The 27331-nt window shown below is 39.7% G+C and overlaps 2 protein-coding genes across 5 annotated transcripts in view; one reads left to right on the forward strand and one right to left on the reverse strand.

Moving 5' to 3' along the window:
- Nucleotides 1–22002, forward strand: part of LOC148052353 (uncharacterized) — a 66590-nt gene extending 44588 nt beyond the window's left edge. Inside the window, exons 4-5 of the mRNA XM_087731496.1 lie at nt 3768–3878; nt 21932–22002. Of these exons, the coding sequence (XP_087587622.1) occupies nt 3768–3875 (108 nt within the window). The 3' untranslated portion in view covers nt 3876–3878; nt 21932–22002. The remainder of the gene's footprint in view (nt 1–3767; nt 3879–21931) is intronic.
- On the reverse strand, nt 9885–27226 carry DCAF17 (DDB1 and CUL4 associated factor 17). Of its 4 annotated transcripts, none has more exons than XM_087731129.1 (14): nt 26827–27226; nt 25460–25563; nt 24021–24111; nt 22949–23088; nt 22084–22166; nt 21914–21999; nt 20881–20988; nt 20244–20349; nt 16671–16813; nt 15182–15291; nt 14687–14774; nt 13011–13094; nt 11397–11552; nt 9885–10618 (listed from the first exon to the last, which is right to left on the reverse strand). In XM_087731129.1, the coding sequence occupies exons 1-14, from the start codon at nt 26989–26991 to the stop codon at nt 10430–10432; spliced, it is 1653 nt and encodes a 550-aa protein (XP_087587255.1). In that variant the 5' UTR covers nt 26992–27226; the 3' UTR covers nt 9885–10429. The 4 variants fall into 4 exon arrangements, with proteins under 4 accessions (XP_087587255.1, XP_087587254.1, XP_087587256.1 ...); XM_087731128.1 differs by having other exon boundaries at nt 12999–13094; XM_087731130.1 differs by lacking the exon at nt 20881–20988 and having other exon boundaries at nt 12999–13094.
- Between the last annotated feature and the right edge of the window lie 105 nt (nt 27227–27331).

Here is a 27331-nt window from a genome sequence, read left to right on the forward strand (position 1 = left end):
GTTGGAACTGGCAAAGGAAGATTATAAAATGTTACTGCTTGCACTTTTTATTTGGCTTACGCTTTCTCATTTTCTTCCCAACTGCTCAGCAGCCTTATCAGTGAATATATACTCAATGATAAGAGAAAGACAGGATGTGCGTTCTTTTTATGCTCAAAGCAAATATTATCAAGAGAAGCCAGTCCTTCCTATTTTTTCAGTCCCTAGGCACTGACTGGGAAATTCCTCCCACATTTATCGAATACAAATCAAGATTGGGGTAGCACTTCTGGGATCCCAGTTTTGATTCTCTGTCCAGATAGCTGATCATTGAGATGTCATGGTGAAGCAGAAAAAAAAAAGTGATTTTGTTGAAGTAGAAATGCTGGAAGTATGCTGCTTTGGTCCACAAAACAAATGTTTATAAGGCAGTTATAAAATCAAGCCAGCTTCCAGGCAGTAGAAAGAAGAGGCAGTGGCATTATAAAGGGCTAAAATAGGAAGAGTATGGTGTCAACAGTCAGGAGTTTCCTAGATCTCTGCCCCAGAGCATGGAAATGTACTGCAACCATGCTGCAAGTTGCATGTTAGAGGCAGGCAACACACGTACATAGCCAAAGTTGAGGCTAACTGCAGATCCAGAAGATAATCAGGAAAAGAGAAGGGGAGAAGACCTGTCTGGCTGAACAGAGAGCTTTGGCTGGAGCTCAGGAAAAAAAGGAGAGTTTACAACCTTTGGAAGAAGGGGCATGCAACTCAGCAGGACTACAAGGATGTCGTGAGGTTATGCAGGGAGAGGATTAGAAGGGCCAAAGCCCAGCTGGAACTTAAACTGGCTACTGCTGTAAAAGACAACAAAAAACGTTTCTACAAATACATTAGCAACAAAAGGAGAGCTAAGGAGAATCTCCATCCTTTATTGGATGTGGGGGGAAACATAGTGACAGAGGACAAGGAAAAGGCTGAGGTACTTAATGCCTTCTTTGCCTCAGTCTTTAATAGCCAGACCAGTTGTTCTTGGGGTACCAAGCCCCCTGAGCTGGAAGACAGGGACAGGAAGCAGAATGAAGCCCCATAATCCAAAGGGAAATGGTTAGCGACCTGCTACACCATTTGGACACACATGAGTCTATGGGGCTGGATGGGATCCACCCAAGGGTACTGAGGGAGCTGACAGAGGAGCTTGCCAAGCCACTCTCCATCATCTATCAGCAGTCCTGGCTAACCGGGGACGTCCCAGTTGACTGGAAGTTAGCAAATGTGACGCCCATCTACAAGAAGGGCCGGAAGGAGGATCCGGGGAACTACAGGCCTGTCAGCCTGACCTCGGTGCCGGGAAAGGTCATGGAATAGATCATCTTGAGTCCCATTACACGGCACGTGTGGGACAACCGGGGGATCAAGCTCAGCCAGCACGGGTTTATGAAAGGGAGGTCCTGCTTGACTAACCTGGTCTCCTTCTATGACAAGGTGACTCGCTTAGTGGATGAGGGAAAGGCTGTGGATGTTGTCTGCCTGGACTTTAGTAAGGCCTTTGACACGGTTTCCCACAGCATTCTCCTGGAGAAACTGGCTGCTCACAGCTTGGACGGGCGTACGCTTTGCTGGATTAAAAACTGGCTGGATGGCCAGGCCCAGAGAGTTGTGGTGAACGGAGTTAGTTAAATCCAGTTGGTGGCCGGTCACGAGTGGTGTTCCCCAGGACTCAGTATTGGGGCCAGTCCTGTTTAATATCTTTATCAATGATCTGGATGAGGAAATCAAGTGCACCCTCAGTAAGTTTGCAGCTGACACCAAGCTGGGTGGAAGTGTTGATCTGCTGGAGGGTGGGAAGGCCCTACAGAGGGACCTGGACAGGCTGGATCGATGGGCCAAGGCCAACTGTATGAGGTTCAACCAAGGCTCAGTGCCGGGTCCTGCACTTGGGTCATAACAACCCCATGCAATTCTACAGGCTTGGGGAGGAGTGGCTGGAGAGCTGCCTGGCGGAAAGGACCTGGGGATGTTGGTTGACAGCTGGCTGAATATGAACCAGCTATATGCCCAGGTGGCCAAGAAGGCCAATGGCATCCTGGCTTGTATCAGGAATAGTGTGGCCAGCAGGACCAGGGAGGTGATAGTGCCCCTGTACTCGGCACTGGTGAGGCCGCACCTCGAGTCCTGTGTTCTGTTTTGGGCCCCTCATGACAAGAGGGACATTGAGGTGCTGGAGCGTGTCCAGAGAAGGGCAACGAAGTTGGTGAAGGGTCTAGAGAACAAGTCTTATGAGGAGCAGCTGAGGGAACTGGGGTTGTTTAGGCTGGAGACAAGGAGGCTGAGGGGAGACCTTATCTCTCTCTACAACTACCTGAAAGGAGGTTGTAGCAAGGTGGGGGTCGGTCTCTTCTCCCTAGTAACAAGCAACAGGACAAGAGGAAACGGCCTCAAGTTGCACCAGGGGAGGTTTAGGTTGGATATAAGGAAATATTTCTTCACCAAAAGGGTAGTCAGGCACTGGAACAGGCTGCCCAGGGAAGTGGTTGAGTCCCCATCCCTGGAGGTATTTAAAAGACGTGTAGGTGTAGCACTTAGGGACATTGTTTAGTGGTGGACTTAGCAGTGCTAGGTTAACGGTTGGACTTGGTGATCTTAAAGGTCTTTTCCAACCTAAATGATTCTATGATTCTATGAATTTTAGCTTCCCCTTCCATGTTTCCTTTATCTCTTCCTGAGAAGAACGTGCACTTACTCTTCCCTGAAAATGTAATATTCCTACGAACACAATATTCCTTCCCCACTCTGGCAGGAATAAGGCATTTGTACTCCCCGTTTACTAAACGAGTTGTTAAGCTATACCAACCAAAGCAGTTCTTAACAATTGTATCATTGTAACTCTTCACTCTGCTGGGATACCTAGTTCCTTTTATTTTTTGCAGTTCATTTTAATCTCTTATTATCTAAAGCAAGCAGTGTGACTACTTTATATTTATTTGCTCTATAAACATTAGAATGTGTTGACAGAAAATTCTTTTGGAACTCCTGAAAGTTATTTTGGTCATCATTTTGTAACTTCAGTAAAGCAGAAATAAATACTAAAGTTATAGTTGCATAAATGCCAGGTCTAGCAACCAGAAAGCTTCAAGTGGGCCTCTCTGAAAATCTAAGATTGTGAAATGGCTGCAAAACAAAGATGTCCCCTTACATATCTCTAACATTGATTTTAATTACTGGAATACTTGTTTCCTTCTTTTAGTACTCATAACCTATTCAGTCTGCATATCAGGAGAGACACCTGGAATTCATGTTGATACACAGAAACTTTCTTCGAGTATGAATAGGGCTAGTTGACAATTATTATACTATTAATCCATTCTTCAGAAGTAAAATTTTTGCAGGAAGTGTTTTAGCAGGGACTAATTAAATTTCTCCAATTCATGGAGATAAAGAAAAGATTCAAAAAAGGTTCAGATATGCTATGCAATTTTTATTAGTGAGGCATTGCTACATACATACCAGATCAATTCACACACCTTCCAGAAAAAAAGTTCTTTAAAGTTTTTGTGCTGGTGACTGTAGCAATACTTGGCAGTTATGAAAGAACTCAGTCACTGTTCTATGAATTCTTTTGTGGTTCAGCCTTAGAAAACCACATTTTGACTACTTCTTCCCCTTTTTCGCTGATATCATTTAGGTTTTGTACATTCTGGCAACACCAGAAAGCTTGTATCAAACAACCTTAGGTGAAACCCAACAAAATTCACTAGTCCATGAACTTCTTACTTACTAGACCAACATTTTCCCTTTTGCAGGCAGAGTGCCCAGGGACTTTGCTTGAAGCAGCTAACAGCAGTTCCTCACAACTGTTCTTCAAGAAAATACCCAGTCTACATGCCGCCCTATACGGATGTACTTTCTAGCAGGTATTCCTAATAGCAGTCTTTATCATAACTGGGAAGCAAATTAATTTGTTTATTGGCTGTTCCATCGTGTGGGATAGCTGTCACAGTTCCGTAAGGAAAAGAAGTTTCTTTCTGGTGCGTTTTTGGCAGCCTTCAGTTACTGTTGTGTAATATAAATGGCATTTTTCTCAATAACAAGAGGAAAATAAAAGACAAAATGAGAATAAAATGAGCAAGAAACTGTGTTGTTAAAGTAACAGGACATATCCAGAAAAAAAGGATAAAGAAACATTTCTCCACACTGAAAATGCAGAAAGTTTGGGTGAAGTGACCTTACTGGGAATGTTGGCAAAAGTGGCTAAGATCCCTTCAATTCTATGTTTGAAATACACATTTGAGATTCTTTACCCATGTTAACAGTTCATATATATATTTACATTTATATACATATGTATATGCATATATTCTTTTTTCCTTGGGCATCTAGTGGTAGTGAAAATAACAGAAGGATGAGCTTTTCAGCTTCAGTCTTTTAAAGTATGCACTTGGTCCAGTTACTTGAGACTGCATTTCATCTAAGCACTTGAGGCTTCATCTGCAGACTCTGGAAGCCATGGCGTGAGTGGTAAGCACACCCTGAAATACACAGGAAGTAAGGGAACTCAGAATTTCACACTAATAGTTCCTTATTGGATTTTTGTAAACCAGAAAGCTATCGCTAAATGGGTTTCCCGATCATAAAGCAGTTAGCTACTGCCTATGAAAAGTAAAGAATATTTTTGTGTTCTGTATTTTATTCATCTTCATTTCTGAATTTATAAATGGGAAATAAACTACATTTGAAGAAGTTACTTCTCTTTTTTCAAAGCAATTTTGTTTTTCTTTTCTTGTACTAATGTCACACTTTGGTGCTTGCAGAGATAATTATGCCGGGCATGTGCTCAAGAATATTTTTTCCTCTGTAATGGAAACCACATGAGTATCCTCAGAATTTCTCCACTTTACAAATACTGTTTCTCTTTAGTGTACTGAATTATTCAGATTGTGTAAGAGATTTCCAAGTACCTAATTTACATTATGAAAAAGAGAAAGGTAAGTGCTCTAGAATCATCATAAATGGACATCAAACTGTAGGTCCTCAGGTCAGATCTAATGCATTTATTCAAATTTCGTATCAAATTGATAATGCACCATAGTACAGCTCTGCCAGCAACAGTTACCAAAAAATGCTTACATGTAAAATCTCCTGGCAAAGTAAAGTACTACCTTTTCCTGGTGGATGGGTTTTGTTTCAAAATTTAACTTGAAATCAAAGCTGTTGATTCAGGTGGGCTGCCACGAAGCATGTGGGTATTTGTGTTTGGTTCAGATACAGGGTTATTTTTAACAATGTAAAAAACTACTACTTTGTGGTCAGGATTTTCCTCCCATTCAAATAGAAGTTTATTTTTAGAATTTTCTGGGGCTCTGCGGAGGTACAGAAGGCAACACTACTGTTCACAGTTTGAAAAGCACAACCCATAAGCATTTCGTGATTCTGCTTGTCTGGTGTGTCCTAGCCCATTCATAAGTAGGGTTGTGACTATACTCATAGAAGTGTTCAGGGCTAGGCGTTCTGGATTCTCTATTCTAAATAGCTTTCAAGGTGTTTTAAATTAAACAGAAACATCTCACCTGTTTCTGAATGAAAATGTCTATGTGTGACCTTCCAGGATGGAACATCTGCCATTATCTGTAGTGCAGCAACACACTGCGTATTTAGAGTGACAGAATTTCTTACACGAAGCCCATAATCTTCTTCATCAAACTCTGGGCTGCCTTTTGGTCATTACAAGTTGCTGCATTTTTCGAAAGATGGATACTGATGTACAATTGTTGATCTGGCATGAATGTAACTGCAAAAGTCTGCAATAACTTACAGTCACTGGAAAGTATAGCAAACTCTTGATGAGCAGTACCTGCACTATTTAATAAACAATGAAGTTTAAATGTCTTGTTCTAGGAGGAATTGCTTTAATAATTCAAACAGAAATGAGCATAAAATATCAATATCTGCTTAAGAGTTGGATCTTCTGCCTAAGGGTATAGAATAGATTCATATTAGTTTTTACTCTCATATCTTATATAGCTACTTATATAGTAGCAGATAACAGACAAGTGGTCTTTCCTGGATACTAAGTGAAAACTTATTGAAGCTAGGGTGGAAGTAGAGTATTGCTGCTGCTCTTTATTTCTGCTGTTGTTTCATTACCTACTTAGATCTCCTTTTTGTGTTGTTTCTTCTTTCCACAATTGTATTTCACTTTTTCTTTTGCATTACACTTTTTATAAAAACTCACAGTAGAATCATAGAATCATTAAGGTTGGAAAAGACCCTTAAGATCATTGAGTCCAACCGTTAACCTAGCACTACCAAGTCCACCACTAAACCATGTCCTCAAGCACCACGTCTACCCTTCTTTTAAATACCTCCAGGGATGGAAGCTCAACCACTTCCTTGGGCAGCCTGTTCCAGTGCCTGACTACCCTTTCGGTGAAGATTTTCCTAATATCCAACCTAAACTTGCCCTGGTGCAACTTGAGGCCGTTTCCTCTCATCCTATCGCTTGTTACTAGGGAGAAGAGACCGACCCCCACCTTGCTACAACCTCCTTTCAGGTAGTTGTAGAGGGAGATAAGGTCTCCCCTCAGCCTCCTCTTCTCCAGACTAAACAATCCCAGCTCCTTCGGCTGCTCCTCATAAGACCTGTTCTCTAGACCCTTCACTGACTTTGTTGCCCTTCTTTGGACACACTCCAGCACCTCGATGTCCTTCTTGTCGTGAGGGGCCCAAAACTGAACACAGGACTCGAGGTGCGGCCTCACCAGTACTGAGTACAGGGGCACTATCACCTCCCTGGTCCTGCTGGCCACACTATTCCTGATACAAGCCAGGATGCCATTGGCCTTCTTGACCACCTGGGCACACTGCTGGCTCATATTCAGCCAGCTGTCAACCAACACCCCCAGGTCCTTTTCCGCCAGGCAGCTCTCCAGCCACTCCTCCCCAAGCCTGTAGCATTGCATGGGGTTGTTGTGACCCAAGTGCAGGACCCGGCACTTAGCCTTGTTGAACCTCATACAGTTGGCCCTGGCCCAACGAGCCAGCCTGTCCAGGTCCCTCTGTAGGGCCTTCCTACCCTCCAGCAGATCAACACTTCCACCCAGCTTGGTGTCATCTGCAAACTTACTGAGGGTGCACTCAATCCCCTCATCCAGATCATCAATGAAGATATTGAACAGGACCAGCCCCAACACTGAGCCCTGGGGAACACCACTCGTGACCGGCCACCAACTGGATTTGAGTCTGTTAACCACCACTCTCTGGGCTTGGCCATCCAGCCAGTTTTTAACCCAGCGCAGAGTGCACTTATCCAAGCCGTGAGCAGCCAGCTTCTCCAGGAGAATGCTGTGGGAGACAGTGTCAAAGGCCTTACTAAAGTCCAGGCAGACAACATCCACAGCCTTTCCCTCATCCACTAAGCGGGTCACCTTGTCATAGAAGGAGACCAGGTTAGTGAAACAGGACCTCCCTTTCACAAACCCATGCTGGCTGAGCCTGATCCCCCGGTTGTCCCACACATGCCGTGTAATGGGACTCAAGATGATCTGCTCCATGACTTTTCCTGGCACCGAGGTCAGGCTGACAGGCCTGTAGTTCCCCGGATCCTCCTTCCGACTCTTCTTGTAGAGGGGTGTCACCTTTGCTCACTTCCAGTCATCTGGGACCTCCCTGGTTGACCAGAACTTCTGATAGATGATGAAGAGTGGCTTGGCAAGCTCCTCTGCCAGCTCCGTCAGTATCCTCGGGTGGATCCCGTCTGGCCCCATGGACTTGTGCGCATCCAGGTGGAGGAGCAGGTCGGTGACTGACACCTCTTCGACACCTGGAGCTTCATTCTGCATCCTATCTCCATCTCCCAGCTCAGGGGCCTGAAAACCCCGAGGATGACCAGTCTGACTATTAAAGACTGAGGCAAAGAAAGCATTAAGTACCTCAGCCTTCTCCTCGTTCTTCGTGGCAAAGTTACCTTCTGCATCCAACAAAGGAGGGAGACTCTCCCTGGCCCTCCTTTTGTTGCTGATATATTTGTAAAAGCATTTTTTGTTATCTTTAATGGCGGTGGCCAGTTTAAGTTCTACCTGGGCCTTCTCCTTTCTAATCTCCCTGCATAACCTCACAACATCCTTGTAGTCCTTCTGAGTCACCTGCCCCTTCTTCCAAAGGTGGTAAGCTCTCCTTTTTTTCTTGAGTTCCAGCCAAAGTTCTCTGTTCAGCCAGGCCGGTCTTCTCCCCTGCCTGCTCAACTTATGGCACATGGGGACGGCCTGCTCCTGTGCCTTTGAGGTTTCCTTCTTGAATAACATCCAGCCTTCCTGGACTCCTTTGCCCTTCAGGACTGCCTCCCAAGGGACGCTGTTAACCAGACTCCTAAGCAATCCGAAGTCTGCCCTTCTAAAGTTCAGGGTAGCAGTTTTGCTGACTCCCTTCCTTACTTCTCCAAGAATTGAAAACTCTATCATGTCATGGTCACTGAGCCCAAGACAGCCTCCAACCACCACATCGCCCACCAGGCCTTCTCTGTTTGTAGACAGCAGGTCCAGCAGGGCACCTCCCCTGGTTGGCTCGCTTACCAGCTGTGTCAGGAAGTTATCTATCTCCCACACACTCCAGGAACCTCCGAGACTGCTTCCTCTCTGCTGTGTTGTGTTTCCAGCAGGTATCTCGTAAGTTGAAGTCTCCCATGAGAACAAGGGCTAGAGATTGTGAGACTCCAGCCAACTGCTTGTAGAAAACTTCGTCTGTTTCCTCATCCTGGTTGGGTGGTCTATAACAGACTCCCACCAGGATATCTGCCTTGTTAGCCTTCCCCCTGATCTTTACCCATAGGCACTCAACCTTATCATTACCACCATTGAGTTCTAGACAGTCAAAACATTCTCTAATGTACAAGGCTACCCCACCACCTCTCCTTCCTTGCCTGTCCCTTCTAAAGAGCTTGTAGCCATCCATTGCAGCACTCCAGTTGCGCGAGTCATCCCACCATGTTTCCGCGATGGCGACCACATCATAGTTTTCCTGCCACGCCATGGCTTCCAGCTCCTCCTGCTTATTGCCCATGCTGTGTGCATTGGTGTAAATGCACTTCAGTTGGGCTATTAATCTCTTCTCCAACACAGGCATGCCACCCCTAGGCTCATCCCTAGCAAGCCTGGTTTTATCCCCTTCCCCCTTCGCATCTAGTTTAAAGCTCTCTCAACTAGGCCAGCTAACTCCTGAGCCAGAATCCTTTTCCTGCTTTGCGACAGGTGAACCCCATCTCACTCCAGCAGGCCTGGTACCATGTAAACTGCTCCATGATCGAAAAAAACAAAATTCCACCACTGGCATCAGCCTCTAAGCCACATGTTAATGAGGTGGGTCTTCCTGTTCCTTTCCATATGCCTCCCACCTACTGACGGGATGGAGGAAAACACCACCTGCACAATAGGTAATTTTTATAATTAACCTGGAGTTCTTCACTGTTGCATCAGGTAGAATGATCCACACTTCATTAGTAAAGCTTGCAGTGAAAAGAAATATTTGGGTTTAGAATTACCGCGCTCATGATAATGGTGGTGCTAGGAAGAAACTGGATGTTGGTCATCCCTCCAAGAGCTAGTCTCCTGAGCCCATCTTTGGCTTGCATGTGGAAACACTCTTTATCACCATGAAGTCTAGAGCCTGTGTTTTGTTGTTGTGGGTGTTTTTTAATTTAAAATGAAAGCTTGCATTCTGCAGAATCTGAATAAACCACGTCGAACTCCCATGTATCAGACAGGCTGCACAGTGATTTGGCTGAGCAAATGCTCAGCTTTGGCTCAGACTGAACAACTCCTGACCCTTGACACAGGGAGAACCAGAGAATTCCTTGGGTTTATATATATTCACACACACACACACACACATATATATATTTAAAAAAATATAAATAAAGATATATAAAAGAGGCAGTAAAAATACATAATTTATTAATACTTCTCTTTAAACCAAAACAAACACAATGAGAAAATCTGAGTGATTTTATTTCTCACACAAAATCAGCAGAGGGATTTTGTCTAAGTGGTTTAATGGTAACGCTGCCGTTTTCACACTACATATAAAATTTATCGTATACAGTTTTACATACTTTGTTTAATTAACAGTCTGTATTAAAGTTGCATAGGTAAAACTACGTAAGACAGACCGCAGCAGATGGTAGATGATCACTAAGTCTCCATCTTTCTCCCTGATGTCCAGTATTTCAACCCAATTGCTGAAGAGAAGCAATAAATGCTGCATCCAGTATTAACGATGAACTGGTGAATACATGAAAAGCCATTATGGACTACAGACAAGTGTACAATGTTACAGAGAAAAAAAGAAATAAAACTTTATGTAGTAGTACAAAACGTTAAGATTAAATCCTGTCAGAAAAACAGTAGTTGACGAATTTGTATGTATGAGGTCCTTAAATAACATCCAAATTGAAGTCTCTGTAGTTGTTTCTGTCTTAAATATATTCAAAAATTCTCCCTCCTTTTTTACAAAACACTCTTTCTGTTTTTTCATGGCTTGAACATTCATCATCTTTTGCAGTATCACAGACCATCTGGTAAACGTAACAGCTGAACCTCCTGTTAGGCTTCTGTTCTATATGTAATACAAGGTCTTTGTCAAAGTAAACTTCATGACTGTAAGTCTGAAATGAGAAAAAAAAAATTCTGATTGCAGTCTCCATTTCCATGACTTGCCAATACCCGTACCATTTTCCTTGGGGAACAAAAAATATTTAACATTGGTGCCCTCCATGATCAGACAGGAATTTTGTGTGCATACACACAGACTGCTCCTCCAGAGAAAGGACAGTGTTGTAAAACTTTGAGAGGTTTCCCACGTGCCTATTTTAGGAATCTAAGTGCAATTCAGAGCATCTGATTTAGGATCCTAAGTTACCTATACAGTCAACGATAAAAGAGGTGCCAAAGGTGCTGAATATTTCAGAGTATCTTGGTCGGATGTCCGCCTAAACTTGGACTATATGAACAGCCCATTCCATCTCTCCAAATATACACATAGCGAGGTCCATGCTTAATTCTGTGCGTGAGTAGTTCAGGTTAAGCTAGTGAGACTATTTATAAGTTGTAAAGTTAAGCTGATGTAACTAGCCAGAGGGTAAATATTCAAGTTGATAAATACTTCAGAAATATCTAAGGACAACCCCCTGCCCAGCCAAAAAAACCAAACAAATCAACCAACAAAAAAAATATATCTTAATTTCAAATCATGGAGATTTTCATATAAATGAACTGCTGTCTGATGGAATACTTAAAATTTTTGAGTTATAATTATTATTTTGTACAAATCTCATCCATAGCACTTGGCAACACTATTTATACATCTGCTTCAAATCTGAACAAAAATGGTAGGTAAATGGGTATGGGGAAGTGTTAGTGTAAACAAAAGACAGGAATTCTTACCACATCCCAGGACTCCAGTAATGGAATACTCTTAAGTAGAATCCCATGTTCATTACAATGAAAGTCAAGGTGAGCTCTTCCATCAGCTCCTATTTGAGTAACTGCCACAGTGGATAACAAATCCAATTCATCTTCATAGTCCACAATTTTGAATGTCTTAGGAAAAACAAAACCTCAAGTTTACAAATCAAGCAATTCACATTCCCCTCTACCTAAACTGCATAGCTCTTTCAGGTGAAAGCAGAATTGGAAAAATTGTAGTTCTTAAGTCTTCTGGTCTGATAAAGAAAACTTTGCCAGCCTGATAGATACCCAACAGGCATCTTTCCCAACACAAGTTGCCCCACGTATTTCAGCAAAATTTCTTAAGACAGGAGAGAAGAAAGTGATGTTCTGAACAATCCTAATGTGCAAGTATATTTTATATATAGTATATTTTATATGTATCATACAGGAAATAGAAAAAAGTACTTTGAAAGTGGCAGAAGAAACATATTTATAACTCCATGCCCTCTCTTGAAGCAGACATAGCTTAAAACCGTTACTGGTTTTGAGGGGATGAGTATATTAGGGTAATTCCATTCACATGAACACCTGCATGTTCTGTTTAGAGTTCTCTCTCGCTCCGCAGAGTATGTGACAGTGAAGAACTGAGACCAAAAGGTGGAGATTGTGAACTCCCTTCATTGCCTCTATCTCATTGTTATGAACCTGGTAACGTAATCCTTAAAATTCAAGCCAGTCTTTTTCTTCCATAATGGAAAATATCTACTGGAATCACAAATAAAGTGTAATAGCAGGAAAAAAAAATAGTGTTCAGACTCGTAATTTTTATTATGCTTTTTTAAAAAAAAAAGTGGATAGAAATGAACTGCAGACCTTAAGGGTTATATTGGACTGTCCTGTATTTTTACCATAGTAAAATCTATTTCCTCAGAAAAAAGAATAAAAATGACTGCCAGAAACTGATGAATTTTAACTGTTGTACTTATGTCAATTACAGCTCCAGCTCTAGATAGAGAGCTAAAAAATATTCTTCATAACCTCTTGAAGACTCAACACCAAGGCACATGGTGTTTCCACTCTCAAGAAGTTGTTACTTAAAAGTGGTAAATACCTTATCCTGCAATCCAATCGAAGTAATTGGGAGACAAAAATATAGTTTACTTATAGAGATATTATATCAAAGACTAGAGGAACCTAAAGCAGAGAAAAAAAGAAATATGTTTCTTTCATTTCATAAAATGCTTTATAAGAAATGTTTAAAGGTAATGCTTGAATGGACAGAAGAGTAATGGTTTGTCACATTAACATCTCATTTCTGTGCCACTGAAGTCACACAGAGTTACAACGGCATCATGGGGCATAAGATCAGTTCTTAAAAGAAAGAGACTATGCAAAGCACAAATGTCAACCAAGGAAAAGAGATGACAGACAGAGAGGGGAAATTAAGTAATTAGAAGTTAAGAAGACAAAGACAGTCACAGAAGAGGAATAAAGAACTCAAAGATTAACACAGCTAATGGTTACAGCCACTGCACCTGAAACAAGAATGACTTTGGACTAGCTAAACATCTTAATCCATGAACTGCTCTTACTCACTACATTGGTTACCTCTTGTTCTGGGTCATCATCCAGTAAGTTAAAACGCTTTTTCACGACTCGACCAGAAGCTGTTACAGTAACAGCGTTGCTCACCTTTGGAGAAAAAGAAAAAAGTGGCTCTAGACTTTGGAGCACTTTAGTTTCTTCCTATCTATTTGACAATGTACCTACTTCATGTCTTTTGCTTTCTGACCCTGTTTTAATCTCTCGGATTTGTTTTACTCATTAGCTATGCATGGCCCTAGTGCTGCTATCTCTTCTTTATGTGGGCTCATGAACTCGGTCGCTTTAATTGAGATATTACTGATGTTTACTCATTTTCAGAGGTTCTCAGTCCTCTAGAGGTGGCAAAGGTTCTCAGCTACCATAACTGTTAGAACAGAAGTGACTGGAGCCAAGATGCTGGAATGAGAATTAAGACAGCTAAGTCACCACCAACTTGTTTCTTAAACTCTTACTTCCAGAAGACAGGGAAAGGAGCATCTTAAACCACCACAGCTGCTTCCACTGGGCACCATTAACACCAGAAACATTCAAAACTGGGGTATCAGTGTCTCAATGGAAGTCAAAAGGAAAAGGCACAGCACAGACACAATTAGACTCGTATTTCTTTGCTCTTATTGCAACAGAAGTTATCTAAACGCACCCTAAAAAAAAACGTATGGCAAGTCATTAGATGACAATCCTTTCTGAATTCAATGGAAGTTGTATTTCTGAGTTAGTGTAGATTTTTAATACACAAACTTTTCTTCTATAGAAGCTTAAAAATTAGTATCGCTGATTTCCAGGGACTTTACAGTACTCATAAACTATAAAATCTTGCTTTTATGTAAGACATAACTTTGTATGCTGAAGCAAAATGACAGTTCCAGGCACTGCCAACAATTTTTCTTCACCAGTGTGCTCTTTAACCTTTTGAACATTTAGATTGTCTTTGTGATTTTCTACCACAAAAGACTTCATGAAACAACCAAGGTGATTTAACACCTCATTTCTACCAGGAGGTTCAGATCATCCCCTCACCACTTGGTTCTACCTTTCTGCACTCTTCTGACTCACTGATGATTCAGTTCTGTTCTGTTCCAGCTCCAGTTCAGCTCACCAAGCAAGCAGAAAAGTACTCACCTTTTCTGCTGGGTTATTATTCTATTATATTAGTGCACTGATTTGGCTCACTAAGGGTTAGATGAATGCTAAACCTGTCACAAGGGAGTGACAGGTGTGCATGGCCAGGAAAAGAAACAGACTTTTGGAAGCAATGTATTGTCTTTGTTGTCTTACGAAGACTTACCCCTAAGTCACGAAAGACTTGAAACATTTCTAGCATTTGTATGATAAACTTACCTGAGCACCAGAGATGCACACAAAAATATCACTTGGTGGCACCTTCTTTTGAAGGAAATCTGTCACCATCTTTTAAATATGCTTTATATCAGTGATACATGGTTATACTGCACACCATAAAGAATGCTGAAAACTAAAGAAGACTGAAGGTTTCAGAAAGCTATCCTGAAAGTGTTACTGTTTTCAATTTTTTTTTCACACAACTTAAAGTCCAATGAAGACACAGAATGTCTTTCAATAAACTTCAAATTAAGCCCATAAAGCACAGTGATTACTCACATACACAAAACCCTTGTGTATTGCTCAAAATCATACATTGCGATCTCGGACACTAAACTCACAGAGTTTTCTCTTTTGGCCACAATTGTAAAATCTTCTGCAATCTCCGTTTGATCTGTATTATTTTTAACTTCCTTAAGCTTCAAGACTCTACAAAAGGAAGAGAAATTACAAAATAAGTCATGAATTCTAATCCACCTACTACAACACTTCTATATTTATAATTTTAAAAAATCAGGTATATTAAAACATCACAAATAACTGAAATGAAAATAAATTATTGTTGTAACTTATGTTTATATCAGTGAAATTTTAACACAGTGGTCCTTGAACATTTTTCATATCCTAATCTAGTGTTGCCTGCCCGTGTCCACATTCATCATGTAGAAATCTGCAGATGTTTCTACCAGAACTTCTGATTCCGACAAATCATTAAATTTTACAGTTTCTAGGGCCTGATGAGTGTTTTGGCCTGCAAATCGTCAAACTACTGAATTTATGCAGTTATGCAGCTTTTCCTCTAATGAAAATAAGATTTGAGAAAAAAAGGCTCATACTTTATCAAATTTGGTCCCACGTGGATTATTCTACCTGACATATCTGGATGGAAATATATCCAGTCAGGTTCCAGTGAACAGCATTTCATATCCTGTATGCCATTTTTTGCCTGAAGAAGGAAGGAAAAGCTTAGAATATTAGTATTTTGAAAGTCTCACAGATCTAAATTAAAGAGGAAATACTGAGCTCCTCTCCACATATTTCTGAAGGTTTTTAAGTATTGCTCCTAATCACAACCAGAAAGGATGGCAGTGGAACAATAATAAAAAACCCCATCAGTTCCAATTCTTAAGGTATTCCATGGAACAGTTTCAACTTTTTAAATATGCAATAATTATACCACAGCTATACACGGTCCTACTTCTCCTGAAACTAAGCAAAATGAAGATTTAGCCTACATTCTGCAAACACTTCAACAATTCCAGCAATTTGAGCGTCAAATACACAAGACGTGCCAAGACATGAGAAAAGCATTAGCACAAACTTTGACTTGAGCTTCAAACCTCAGGCTCAGCCTCTTTTGTCCAAATATTTGTGGAGTTTGTAAGCCTGGGATAGCTTGTGATTTCAGCTGCAAGCTGGTCAAAATCTTGGGATTTTAACAGTGGCTTTTTGTTGATAAATTTAGCTGATCCTGATCATTCAAAATTTCAAATGTATGAACCCACACAGAAAAACCTAGGTGAGAAAGGACTGTACAAGTCCCTTTGAATCAAAATTGATCTTCAGCTATGACTGTGAAAGATCTGTTTTGAAAATAAGAGATAGAAGGGGGATCATTGATTTGATCAGGCCGGTAAAAGAGATGAGGACATTTACAGATGAGAAGTTTTTTTAGTGAAGAACTCTGAACTAACAGGCCTAGAAGCTGCTTGTATTACTGAAGTATCTTCAGGTCAAATCCAGATCCAAAATAAAAGCTGAGATGGAGAGCTCACGCAAAAGACTGTATGATGAATAGTACATAAACAAAAATAATTAGGAATGCTGGATGAAACTAAGTAATAAAATCTTTCTACGGGGGGGGGGGGGAGAGGGAGAGAGAGAGAGAGAGAGAGAGAGAGAGGGTACAAATCAGGGATAAACTAAACATTAAGGAAACTTACTCTGCAATTTCTTAAAACTTAAAATGTTTCTTTAGTCATGCCATTTGGTAGGTTGACTAGTCAGAAGTGCATTAAGATGTTACCCTGCAAGGAATCAGGTAATGAGATTCTGCTTGAGCCTTAGCTGAGAATACAGTGCTGTGTAGCACTGACAGTGCTATGATTATATTGGAATGAAGGAAATATCAGAAGCAGCACTAATTCAGAAGAAAACATTTTACACATGACTGCATTGGATAGCAGATGTAACACTGTGGGGTGATCCCTGTGAGAGCACCGCACTGGAAAACAAGGGTATTGTTACCTCGAGCACTACTCAAGAAGAGATGAAGACAAACATGAACACATTCATTTCAGAGAAGCTGCTATCTGAATATATTACCAAAGCATTGTCTTTCAGAGAACAAATATGGAAGACTCCTTTATGTTTTTTCTTGTTAGGTGTGATGATATAATGCCAAGGGTAACCTCCAATTTGAAATGCATTCTCCAGAGAAGATGCTTCAAATAGCAAAGGTGGGGTATCTGCAAATATTCGATAATGTTAACACCATTAGTAGCAGAACAATCATAATTCCATTGATCCTTACAATTCTAAATTCCAATAAAGCTATTAATTCTTCAGAACTTTTGAAGACTTGTGGAAATACATTGGCTGTGATCTTTTTTCTAGCACCAGCTATGCTAGCACCACCTAGCATCCAGGCACGCATCTGCAGTTCCCTGTGGAAGGTTACTGCCTTCTCAGATCTTCATGCAGAACTGCTCTTTTGATACCTTTGACTTACTTCATTCCAAATGAGCTGGATAAGCAAAGACGTAGCAAACAATTAAAATCTGAATGAGACAGGATGTACACGTGAACAGATCAAAGAGCATATCAAAAAGGTTACTATTCTCTTGGGAAAAATAGTGATAAATAGCTGGAAACCTGAGTTAGTAAAAATCAATAAAAATCTAGGAATTTTTGTAATTAATGGCAAAAGGTATCTAGTTTTCCCTTCAGTTCAGTTGGGGTACATTATACAGATGTAATATGCCATTCTTACAAGTCTTCTGTGTACTGAGAGAAGCATCTTTGAATGAAATGGGCTGCATGGAGCTTTACAACTTCTACAACTAGCTAAATAAAAGCAATTTCTACAGCTGCTATAACTGAATCAATTTTAGACTGAATATCAGCTCTTCCTAACAGTACAGAGAAGTGCTGGGGAAAAAAAAAAAAGACAAAATGTGAAGAAAATCTGCAATTACAAGGAGCATTTAAACAGGCAGAACATAAAAACCCAAGCTGAATTACTGTGAGGAGAACAAGGTTCTTATCTGGACGTTTGTGTCCTGAAGGTCTCATCCAAATTTTGACTTGTTCTTGTTCTGCTTAGTCCAGATAATTATCCAGATCCCAGCCAATGGTGCTAAGATGTCACATGACATCAGAAATTATGTTTACATGGTGCTTCTCTCTTTTTCTTTCATTCATTTTTTCAAGAACTTAGGCATTTAGATTGAAAGGAATTAGTTCACTGCCCATGGAGATGAAGTCTTTCCTAAGCTGGAAATTGGCTGTCTTCTAGTTGTCTTTTGGACTAACACATAGGAAATGGGAGATTCTGTGCAAGACATAACAAAGTATAGGTTATAAAAACCGAGGCACCTGCTCAAAATGTAGAGAATGTTAAAGATGGAGGTATAAGCAGAGGACCTACTGATATTAAAATCTGTCAACAAATTAAAAATGAGTCAAGAAAATTTGTTGACATTTTACCCTATCGACTTTTTCTTTTTAAATAAAGCATATATAGCAAGGCCCCTCAAAAATTCTGGTAGATGAACTAAATGATAGATTTAAATGCGTTTCAATAACGTATCAATCCTAAGCAGTATGTGCTGCTGATAAAATATGCCTTTCTTTTTATGTTCACTTGGCAAAGATTTGCAAGATCATAACCACCGAAACCACTGTGATAGCATGACTCTGCTGCCTCGACTCCCTCTTTCCTGCTACGTGTCACTCACTCTTCTTGCTCAGCATCTCCTGTTCTCATTGTTTCTAAGTCCTTTCCCTAGCATTGCCAGTTTTCAATCTCCAGTTGAGCTTCTTTGCTCACTTCCTTAAAACTCTCTAGCCTCACCTAAACAGAAAGCCATAAAGTTGTTCCTGGCAGCACTGACAAGTATTTGTTCTAAATGTAAAAAAAATGTGAGCAAAATATCTTCCTCTCTTTTTTTAAAATGAAATTACCGTATCTTCTAATAATAAATCAAACTACAGTTTTAAGTTCTGGGCCTTTCAGAAAGTGACATAATGAAGATTTATAGGTACCTTTTCCATTCCTTCCACCGTGACCAAAATCAAATTCCTTACCAGTCAATAGCTGTAAATTATGTGGTAGGTACATGGTAGCCTATAAGTTTTGATCTCTGTACACTTCCTCTTGGGTACTAACACACCATAAAACCAGCACCGTAATACTGCCATCCCTTCAGGCAATTTCTGTAGGGAGGCTAGGACTAAATAAGCAGGAAAATTACACATAGTTAAATTATAGTAAATACAAGCTTAAACTCTGAAACTATTAAAATCTCGCTCACTGAAGCATTACATCACATTGAACAGTCAGTTGGGCATCTCATTCTTAAAAGAAAACAGCTCAAAAACCACAGGAATGCAACTATCTGCAAAGAGCAGCCATGGTAAATGTCTGTCATGAGTTCAAAACTTCCTAACCACAAATTCTTGAATATGATTCAAGATCAAAAACATTTTCTCCAGTACATTGGTTTTAAAATCTCAAAACTAAAAACTACAATGATCTGTAAGACATGCGAACAAATCTGGTATAGGCTTCCTATTAAAGCTCCCACAGCATGTTTTCCACAGGGCCCCTAACATTAAATTGTGGTTTTGCAGACTGAGACAGAGAGGAAAATGAGGAGAAATTTCCCTTTGCAGAACCTGAGACATCAATTATAGCAGCCTATCACTTTGTTTTGATAAAACATTGCATTATAACTGAAAGCCTTCACTATGTTAGTCTGTATTTTATCTTTGTGTCTTTCCTCAGGTTTATGTAAATCTGGTTTGGTTTGCCTGTTATTATCTGATACTGTTTGCAAACATAAAGATCAAAAGCATTTTTTATGTGGACAGTCACCTGTAAAAACCATTTAATACAGAAACATTCAAAAGTAAAGAAATAAAAGCATGCATTATTTGATATTGGTGAAATCTACTTTTTTTTTTTTTAAGTGCCTCAAATGTGAACTCATGAGAATGTATTTTTAAAGCAAAAAAGAAAAAAAATTTCAAAGAAAGTCTCAGGCTTTGGTCATTCTTAGCACCGAATTCTAATCTCAAATGCATCAACAGAAATTATTGTTTGGTTTCAGAGAAACTAAAGTCATTATATAAAGCAGAACATTCATAAGTTAATGATTTGAGGCATAAGAATTGCTTTTAATAGATAATCTGTTCTCTCCTCAGCAATTAATTTTATTGAAACTGGAACATTTCTGACAACTTAAGAATTATCAAAATGCAACTTGGACAAATTGTATTCTGTCTCCTTGAATTCCCTCTGCAAGTTAAATTAAACGTTCTCACATCTTTTGCTTACATACCGTATACTGTTTCTGGGTGTTATTAAAGGCTGTCCTAGCCCTTCCTCTTTCCCAAGAGCAGTTGTGTCTCAGAAATAAGGAAGGGGTTTCCACTTCATGCATTGCTTATGATGTTTTTCAAATAGCTTAGTTGCTGTACTAGTTTTCTAGGTAAGCCCTATGCAATTAATTCTTGTAATTAGAAGTAAAGCAAAGCACATTTTTACTATAACGTAAATCCAGAAATATAACTACAGCATGAGTACAGTAATTTTAATGTTTTTTCTTGGTGTGAAATAAGTCATAATTAATCCATAAAAACCACCAGCCAAGATAATACAAAGGTCATATATACCTGTTATTTTAATGTTACATGGAAGACCAAACGGATACTTTCCTACAACTCCCACTTGACCATTCCAGTTGAATTCATGTCCCAAATCAAACGGCTGTTCCATGAACTAAAATAACACAGAACAATTTAGATTTATTGATGCATATTTACTTGCTGTTTAGTTTTACTGCTCTGTTACTACTGCATTCTTTATCTTGTTAGATACTGCTTGAAGTCTTATTTTTGAATTAACATTTGATTTTTGATTGGAAGAATATAAACTCAAAAGTGTCACTGCAGTTCTGTTTCAGATCAAAAAATCTTCCGTGCCCATCAGTTTCTAGCCTTAACACTCATCTGTAACTACAGACTAGGTGTGTAAAGAAGAGCACACCCTGGTCTAGCATTTACATAGCTCTTCTCTATATGTGCTTAAGTGCCTGTCTGACCCTGTATCTCTTACGTTTTGCCACCTGTAACTGGTGGTGGTAGAATTTTCTGATAGTGTACCCATCTGCATCTTCTGACTGTGAATAGATTTAGGCAAGACCTCTGTCCTTTGACACATTCCCCATGTACCTATGTGGCACTACATGAATATTTATGATTTGTTGTCCCAAAATTGCATGGACTGTATGAAAAATTTCTTATTCATTACCTGTTCAGAGATGGCCTGGAAGTTATAGAGCCTGACCAGACCCATGCTATGCATTACAATCAGGATTCCATTAGAAACAGCAACATCTGTCACACTATTACCAAATATCTGGGGGGGGGGGGGGGGGAAGAAAAAAGAGGAGAAAAATATTCTATTAAGGAAGAAATAATTGAGAGACTATGCAAAATACTGACATAACGTCCTTCATTTTGCAATCACTTTAATTTTTTATTCTGACCAAACCATACAATCAGTGTTTTAGTTTGTGAAGTTTTCTGTACCTCATCTCTTCTGCTGAGTTTCTATAATACTTTGCACTGCAGTAACACTTGAGGTTAGATTAGTTGTATTCTGCAAGCAGATTAATTCTCTAATCAATTCTCAGTATATCTTCGTATCATGTTACCCAGTTAGTATAATACATGAATAGATTAGACTACACAGCATCCCACAGGAATGTCAGCAAAGCTAACAACTCAATCTAAACGTACTGGTTTCACATCTTCTGTTCTTTCTTCACCACCAGGGTAAAATACTAGTCTAATCATGGCTCTATGAATGTGTACAGCTGTACTAAAATGACATTATCCAGCTGTCACAGAGTACAGGATCCTCTCTGAATCTAAATTAGACACATACACGAGAAGCTGACTTACCCCTTTTAACAATTATGCAGTATTCATTTGTGCCACCACTTAACACATCTCCAACAAACTAATTCTTAGTATTTAATGAATAACAACACATGGAGTTCATATTTTTTGTTAATAGAGATACTTGGAAATGTAGTTTTCATTTCTTTAATCTGAATTACTATGTGAAAAACCAATTAAAATAGAGTTAAAAATTCAAATTAAGAATCTTCTCCCCCAATGCCCCTATGAGACACAAGAAGAACATTACTGCTAATTCATGTTTCAGGGCACTATGCTTTTATAAGCTGTATGACTTTTGAAAATCTGGGACAATTGCCTAAACCATGCCTCTCATACAACTACAGTACAGATCACGATTAATAGAAGAAATAACTTACCTTTTTGTTTATTTCTAGCATTCCAATGAATGAAAGAGGCAATACTTGGAATACAGCAAGATAGAACAATACAGACTGTTGGATACCTGCCTGGGAAGGAATAACAATAAAAAAATTTTTTTTTGATCGATTTTGTAAAAATTGAAGAATGAGAGATTTTTTCAACAAACTTGCCTGTCGTGCTGCTGCAGGGAGCTTATTCTGAGCTGACTTTACAACCATTACCTCTTGAGGAGTATCCCAGCTCAGATACCTGTTTGTGACAAGAAAGGCCTATCTTAATCACTTAAAAATAATTTAATAATAAATACACTATTTCACATAAAATATAACCTACTATAACTAGGCAAATCCCTGTGTCTAGACAAACTGTTCAGTATCTGATTTGGGAGAGGTACCTGAGATGTTTGCTGTTTGCAATAATGCAAAACCCATGGAACTACGAATGGCTTATTCCATACAGGATTGTGAGAAAAATTCTGAAAGTATGAACATTCACTATCTTAATTTTTCTCCTTCCCTTCACAAATCACTGCTTTCTTATCCTTCAGTCTAAAGGAAATAATTTCTTCTGAGAACTGAAAAAAACCCGCAGTTTACCAGAAGCAGTAACTGCTCTGCTTTTAAAGAGCAAAATGGCTACCCTATGGAGAAGAATGCTTGCAAGTTAAAAATGGCTTAAACTTTAAATGTATTTTCGTTAGGTTTTATGAAGTTTGTTTTACAGCTCTTAAAGGTCCTCTCCTGGTACGTTGCTATTGCAATATTAAATGCTGTAAAATTGTCAGAGAAAAGCCAACAGTAGCCTAGTTTTTGTGGCTTTTCAGGAGTTTGATACCAAATTTGAGACCATAATACTTAAGCTCCTGAAATTCTTCTACAGAAAACAGAATGCAGGAACAGTACTCCAGGTAATATGCTAGACTAACAAACCTGAAGTCAGCCATAGGATATTACCAAAAAAACCATGATTCCCTTTCTCCAATATAGTACTCATGATTGTTAATTATATAAAGCCTAGTCAATGTTTAATACCTGAATTTGCAACAGGAACCAGCAAGGTATATTTTTTCCAGTATTTCTCCACTATCAGCAGAGAGACGCAGAAGCCAGTTCTGCACTGTCAAGACTATCAGGGAAGATTTATAGTCTGATGGACTTGGCAGCATTTCCCCCTACATAACAAAAGGTTATCAGAAAAAAAGTTTGTATCAGGAAGATACATAACATTTTGAAACAGTACCAAGAAAACAGAAGTTAATTCCTCAAAAACTAAAGGTGGAAAGCTGCCTGCTAATCACACCAGGATCTCTAAGCTCATGTCTGTGCTAAACAGTCAGCTATCACATAAATAATCTGTTGTCACACTTTTTGCAAGGCAGTTACCTTTTCTAGAAAAGACACCTTTTAAAACTTCTTTGCCTTGCACAAATGAAGTATAACTGCTTATCAATCTAATTGATACCAGTCTTGAAGCAACAATTGTTTAAGTATTGCAGAATAAGACATTCAGCCTGAACAGTAACTGCTAAGAATGGTATTCACACTGCTTTATTTTTAGGCACCTCAAGGATGGGGCTAATATTACTAAGCTCTGTGGACACTGGATGAGAGAAAAACTCCTCAAGGAGGAGGGAAATTAAATAATCTATTAGCTAGAAATAGCAGAACAGCTTTTCAGCAGAGTTGCTTTAACAGGTCTTCAGTTTATCTGCTCTTTTTTTTTGTGTGTGTGTTGACAAATCTGGTAGAAACTAAAACTCCCACCTACTGCCTTTGCTAATTAAAAAATAAAGAAAAAATTCAACAGAATTCATGTTGTAAGGAATTAGAGTTAGTTGCATAAGCATAAATGCACTGTTTTTAAAATCTTCCATGAAAGCTCACAAAAAAGCATTTGAACGTGCTATTGAGAAATTCAGAGAAGTATGCCTCTGAACATTCAGTCAAAATAAATAAGCACATGTTGCAAACCTCAAATGACCCAACTCCATAAAAACACTAAGAAAATAGTTCATAGGGAAAGAACACTATTTTAAATATGTTTCACTGAAATAGATTAATTTGGTTTTTTGCACAACAATGGTCTATTAAAAAGTAATCTTACCAGTGGGCATTCCAATAATAAAGCATCTTCTATTTTTTCTGCCTTAGAACACTTTGGCTTTTGATAAAGTATTCTTGGCTCTTGTGCAATGCTGGAGGAAAATGATTGTTAATCATTAGTCTACTTTATAAACTACTTTCTATCAAGTCATTTCATACAGTTTTATAAATCCTGCCTTCTCTTTAGGCAGGTCAGAAATCTAAACATCTTATTTTTACTTTGTAAATATAACCTGATATTGCTGTCAAAATAAGGCCTAATAAAAAATAGTAAGTATAATGTAATATTTAAAAGCTAACCTTCTCTATATTTTGTGGTTTGGTGTTGTGGGTTTTTTTTGTTTGTTTGGTTTTTTAAATAACAAACTTAATAGTAACATTCTTACTTTAGTGATATACATTAAAAAGAAAGCATATTCCAGAAACTAACAATCATCCTGGAACCTTCGCCTTAAGCTCTTCCAGTGTTGCCTTTCATAATATAAAGGCATGGCATCATATACATATATTTTAAGAAAAACCCTACTACTAGAATAAAAACTTTGCAGTGTGCACAGTTTTCCCTTCAGGAGAGGATGAGACGAAGATAAACCTGAAAGATGTTAGACAGGTTAACCCAGTACAGGAAAGCATTCAGACAACATACGAATAAAACACGGTTAAGTAGATTTAGATCTCTGCTGTAAGTGATAGATCAATTTAATTAATTCTCAGTGGTGTACACTGACAGAATGATTTGTCTTTTATGGATCACATGACACAGTCTCAAAACTGTTCTGACCACAACTTACTCAGCAACGCAGTTCTCCAAGTCCCTGCTACCTCCCTCACAAGAGGGACGGGAAAGGACAAGGACTGGTGTACGCAGGACTTCCCGTCCTCTACCCTGCCCTGTGCTGCCTCCTAAGCTGTGCCTCTGCAGGTGGTCATGGAACAGAAGAGTACATCAGATCAGAGAACTGATCTGCAAAATACATTAATAAAAACCAGCAAGTACTCCACACACTATACTTTTACATGAACAATAATTTACTTCTTTAATGCAGAATTTATAGACATAGTACCCAAGGTTGTTACATCGGCTGATTTTGTGACACATTCTTTAGCACACTGCTAGTTACCGGAACACAAAGAACTACTGTTCATTTGGCTTTTTAGTGCAAAATTATAAAATGCTGATCACCTTCCACTCCTGTTAAAGTGCTCTGAAAGCTGAAGTTATACAGCACCATTAAGATCAGACTTCCCTTCACCAAAGCAGGTGTCACATAAGACACAACAGCATCTGAGTGTAATTTAACAAAGATTTATGCACCTGGATTTTTTTTTGTTCATAAGTGAATTCCACTCAATTCACAGGGGCTATTCGGATGAGTAAAGTTAGCGAATCACAGTGTTAAAACTGTAAGCCAGGGTAACTTTTAATTGTAAATTTATTACCTGCTAATACAGCACTGGTAATTGTCTAAGTAAATTCTTCCTCTTTCATACGCAATAGGAGATGCAGAATGAGTTGTCCAAACGTTCTTGAATTTAGTACTTTCCTGAAACAGACAGTGGTTGTTACAGTGATGGCTTTTGTAACAAACCTTGCTTTTGGAAAATATTTTATTTGGCTCCTGCAGCTTAATAACTTACTTTAATTGAACTTTTGCTCTTGAATACATAAATAATTAAAATTAAAAAGACCTTTTTGAGGGAAATTTTTGTCTTTTTTTTTAAAGCAAATTAAAAGATCTTTTTATTAGCTATTATGGACAGCATGGGTAATGAATATTTTGTCATTAACTTGCCTGCATTACAATTAAAACTGGCAACTAAACTTTAATGGCAACTTTTAAAATCAAGGACAAAACTCCCCAGAGTGTAAATATGCACATAACTCTTTTATATGTAATTAATTGAATTTACTGAACATCTGACTCCATTCTGCTGTTGGTGTTCTGTGTGAAAGGTAGAAAAATGTGTTTACAGTTATTTGCAAAAAGTGCCTGAAATGTTAATGGGCTAAACTGCTCCCATCAAGTTTCTTGCGTGCACTAGAGACATCAGGAGTGCTATACCATTAACAAAGGTTCCAGTCTTACAAAAAAAAAAAAAAAGTGTAAGTCAGATGTACTCATTTTTATCTCAATAAACCTTGCATGCCCGTTGATCTAGTTGCATAAGTAGACGCTTTAGCTGACTTCCAATAAATATATTTTCAATATAATACAATTGCCAATTCACTTCCACATACTAATTTTCAATGCATTTCTATCAACTACTGCATGGGAGCAGTAATCATTTTGATAAAAAAATCAAGTTCACTTTAGTCTGTAATCGGTTTAGTTCCTATTTTTTCTGTAACGTAAATTTCACTGACACATTAGGGGTATGTTTACCTGAATATCTCTACTGATTATTTTATTTTGTCGTGAGAACTTCATTCAAATTTAACATTGATGGTCCCTAAAACACTATGAATTTAATACTGGTATTAAATATTAAGCCATCTTAGGGGAAGAATTAAGTGATATAAAACCTCATAAAAGGCTATTTCTAACATGATTATTAGATTTACAAGTGCTTCTGCAGTTTTTCCACAGCATAGTCCCCTCTACGTTTCTAGGTCTGAGCCTCCCGAAATACATGTAACCATTTGTAACTCTCTTCAGCAAAATCGCGGCGTTTTTCTCCCCGAGCTTGCCAGTCAGCGTGACCAGGGACTTCTCAAATACCTGGGTTGAGGACTGAGGCTCAGACCGCCCCGGCTGAAAGCCAGCGCACGCAGGGGTTCAGCCAGCGCCGGGAAGCATCGCCGTTACCTGACATACTATCTTTCTGAGGAGTCCCAGGTTTTTTCTGTGGGCGACACCAGCATCTCTAGCATAAAAGCCGTGGGCCCTGCGGGTGAGGAGGCGGCAGACGTTGTGAGCCCCGGGCGCCCGGGAGGCGGCCCTCCTCCCGCCGGCGGCTGCCTGCGGGCACATCCCTGGGCCTCGGGGACGGCTCGCCTTTCTTCCCCGCTTCTGGCTCGCTCTTGGCGGGGCGAGCAGCCTTGCAGGGCCCGGGCCCGCGCCGGGTTTCCCTCACCCCCCGCCCTGCCCGCCGAGAGGTGAAGCGAAGCGGGAAAAGGCCGGAGCAGCCCCTTAGTCTCTGACTCCCGAGAGACGCAAACCCAGGCCTTCGAACAAGACTCGGACTCGGACTCGGACTCGGACTCGGCCGCGGCCGCGCCGTCTCGGGGCGGGGCGGGGCGGGGCCAGGACCGCCGCCGCCGCGCGCAGGCGCCCACCGCCTCTCCCCCGCCACCACAGAGCCCAGTTACCG

This window comes from Nipponia nippon, unplaced genomic scaffold (genome assembly GCF_047370975.1).
Source record: "Nipponia nippon isolate SJK-2023a ecotype South Korea unplaced genomic scaffold, ASM4737097v1 scaffold_5, whole genome shotgun sequence".
Classification (NCBI taxonomy): domain Eukaryota; kingdom Metazoa; phylum Chordata; class Aves; order Pelecaniformes; family Threskiornithidae; genus Nipponia; species Nipponia nippon.

Bases quoted from the DNA above. Each gene is read 5' to 3' on its own strand.
- DCAF17 (XM_087731128.1), bottom strand. From the start codon at position 26,991: ATGTGCCCGCAGGCAGCCGCCGGCGGGAGGAGGGCCGCCTCCCGGGCG. The intron at 23,089-24,020 runs GTAAGATTACTT...TTTGTTATGTAG, and splicing joins TATTATTGGAATGCCCACTG to GGGGAAATGCTGCCAAGTCC. The intron at 22,000-22,083 runs GTTTGTTGAAAA...CTTCCCAGGCAG, and splicing joins TGCAGCAGCACGACAGGCAA to GTATCCAACAGTCTGTATTG.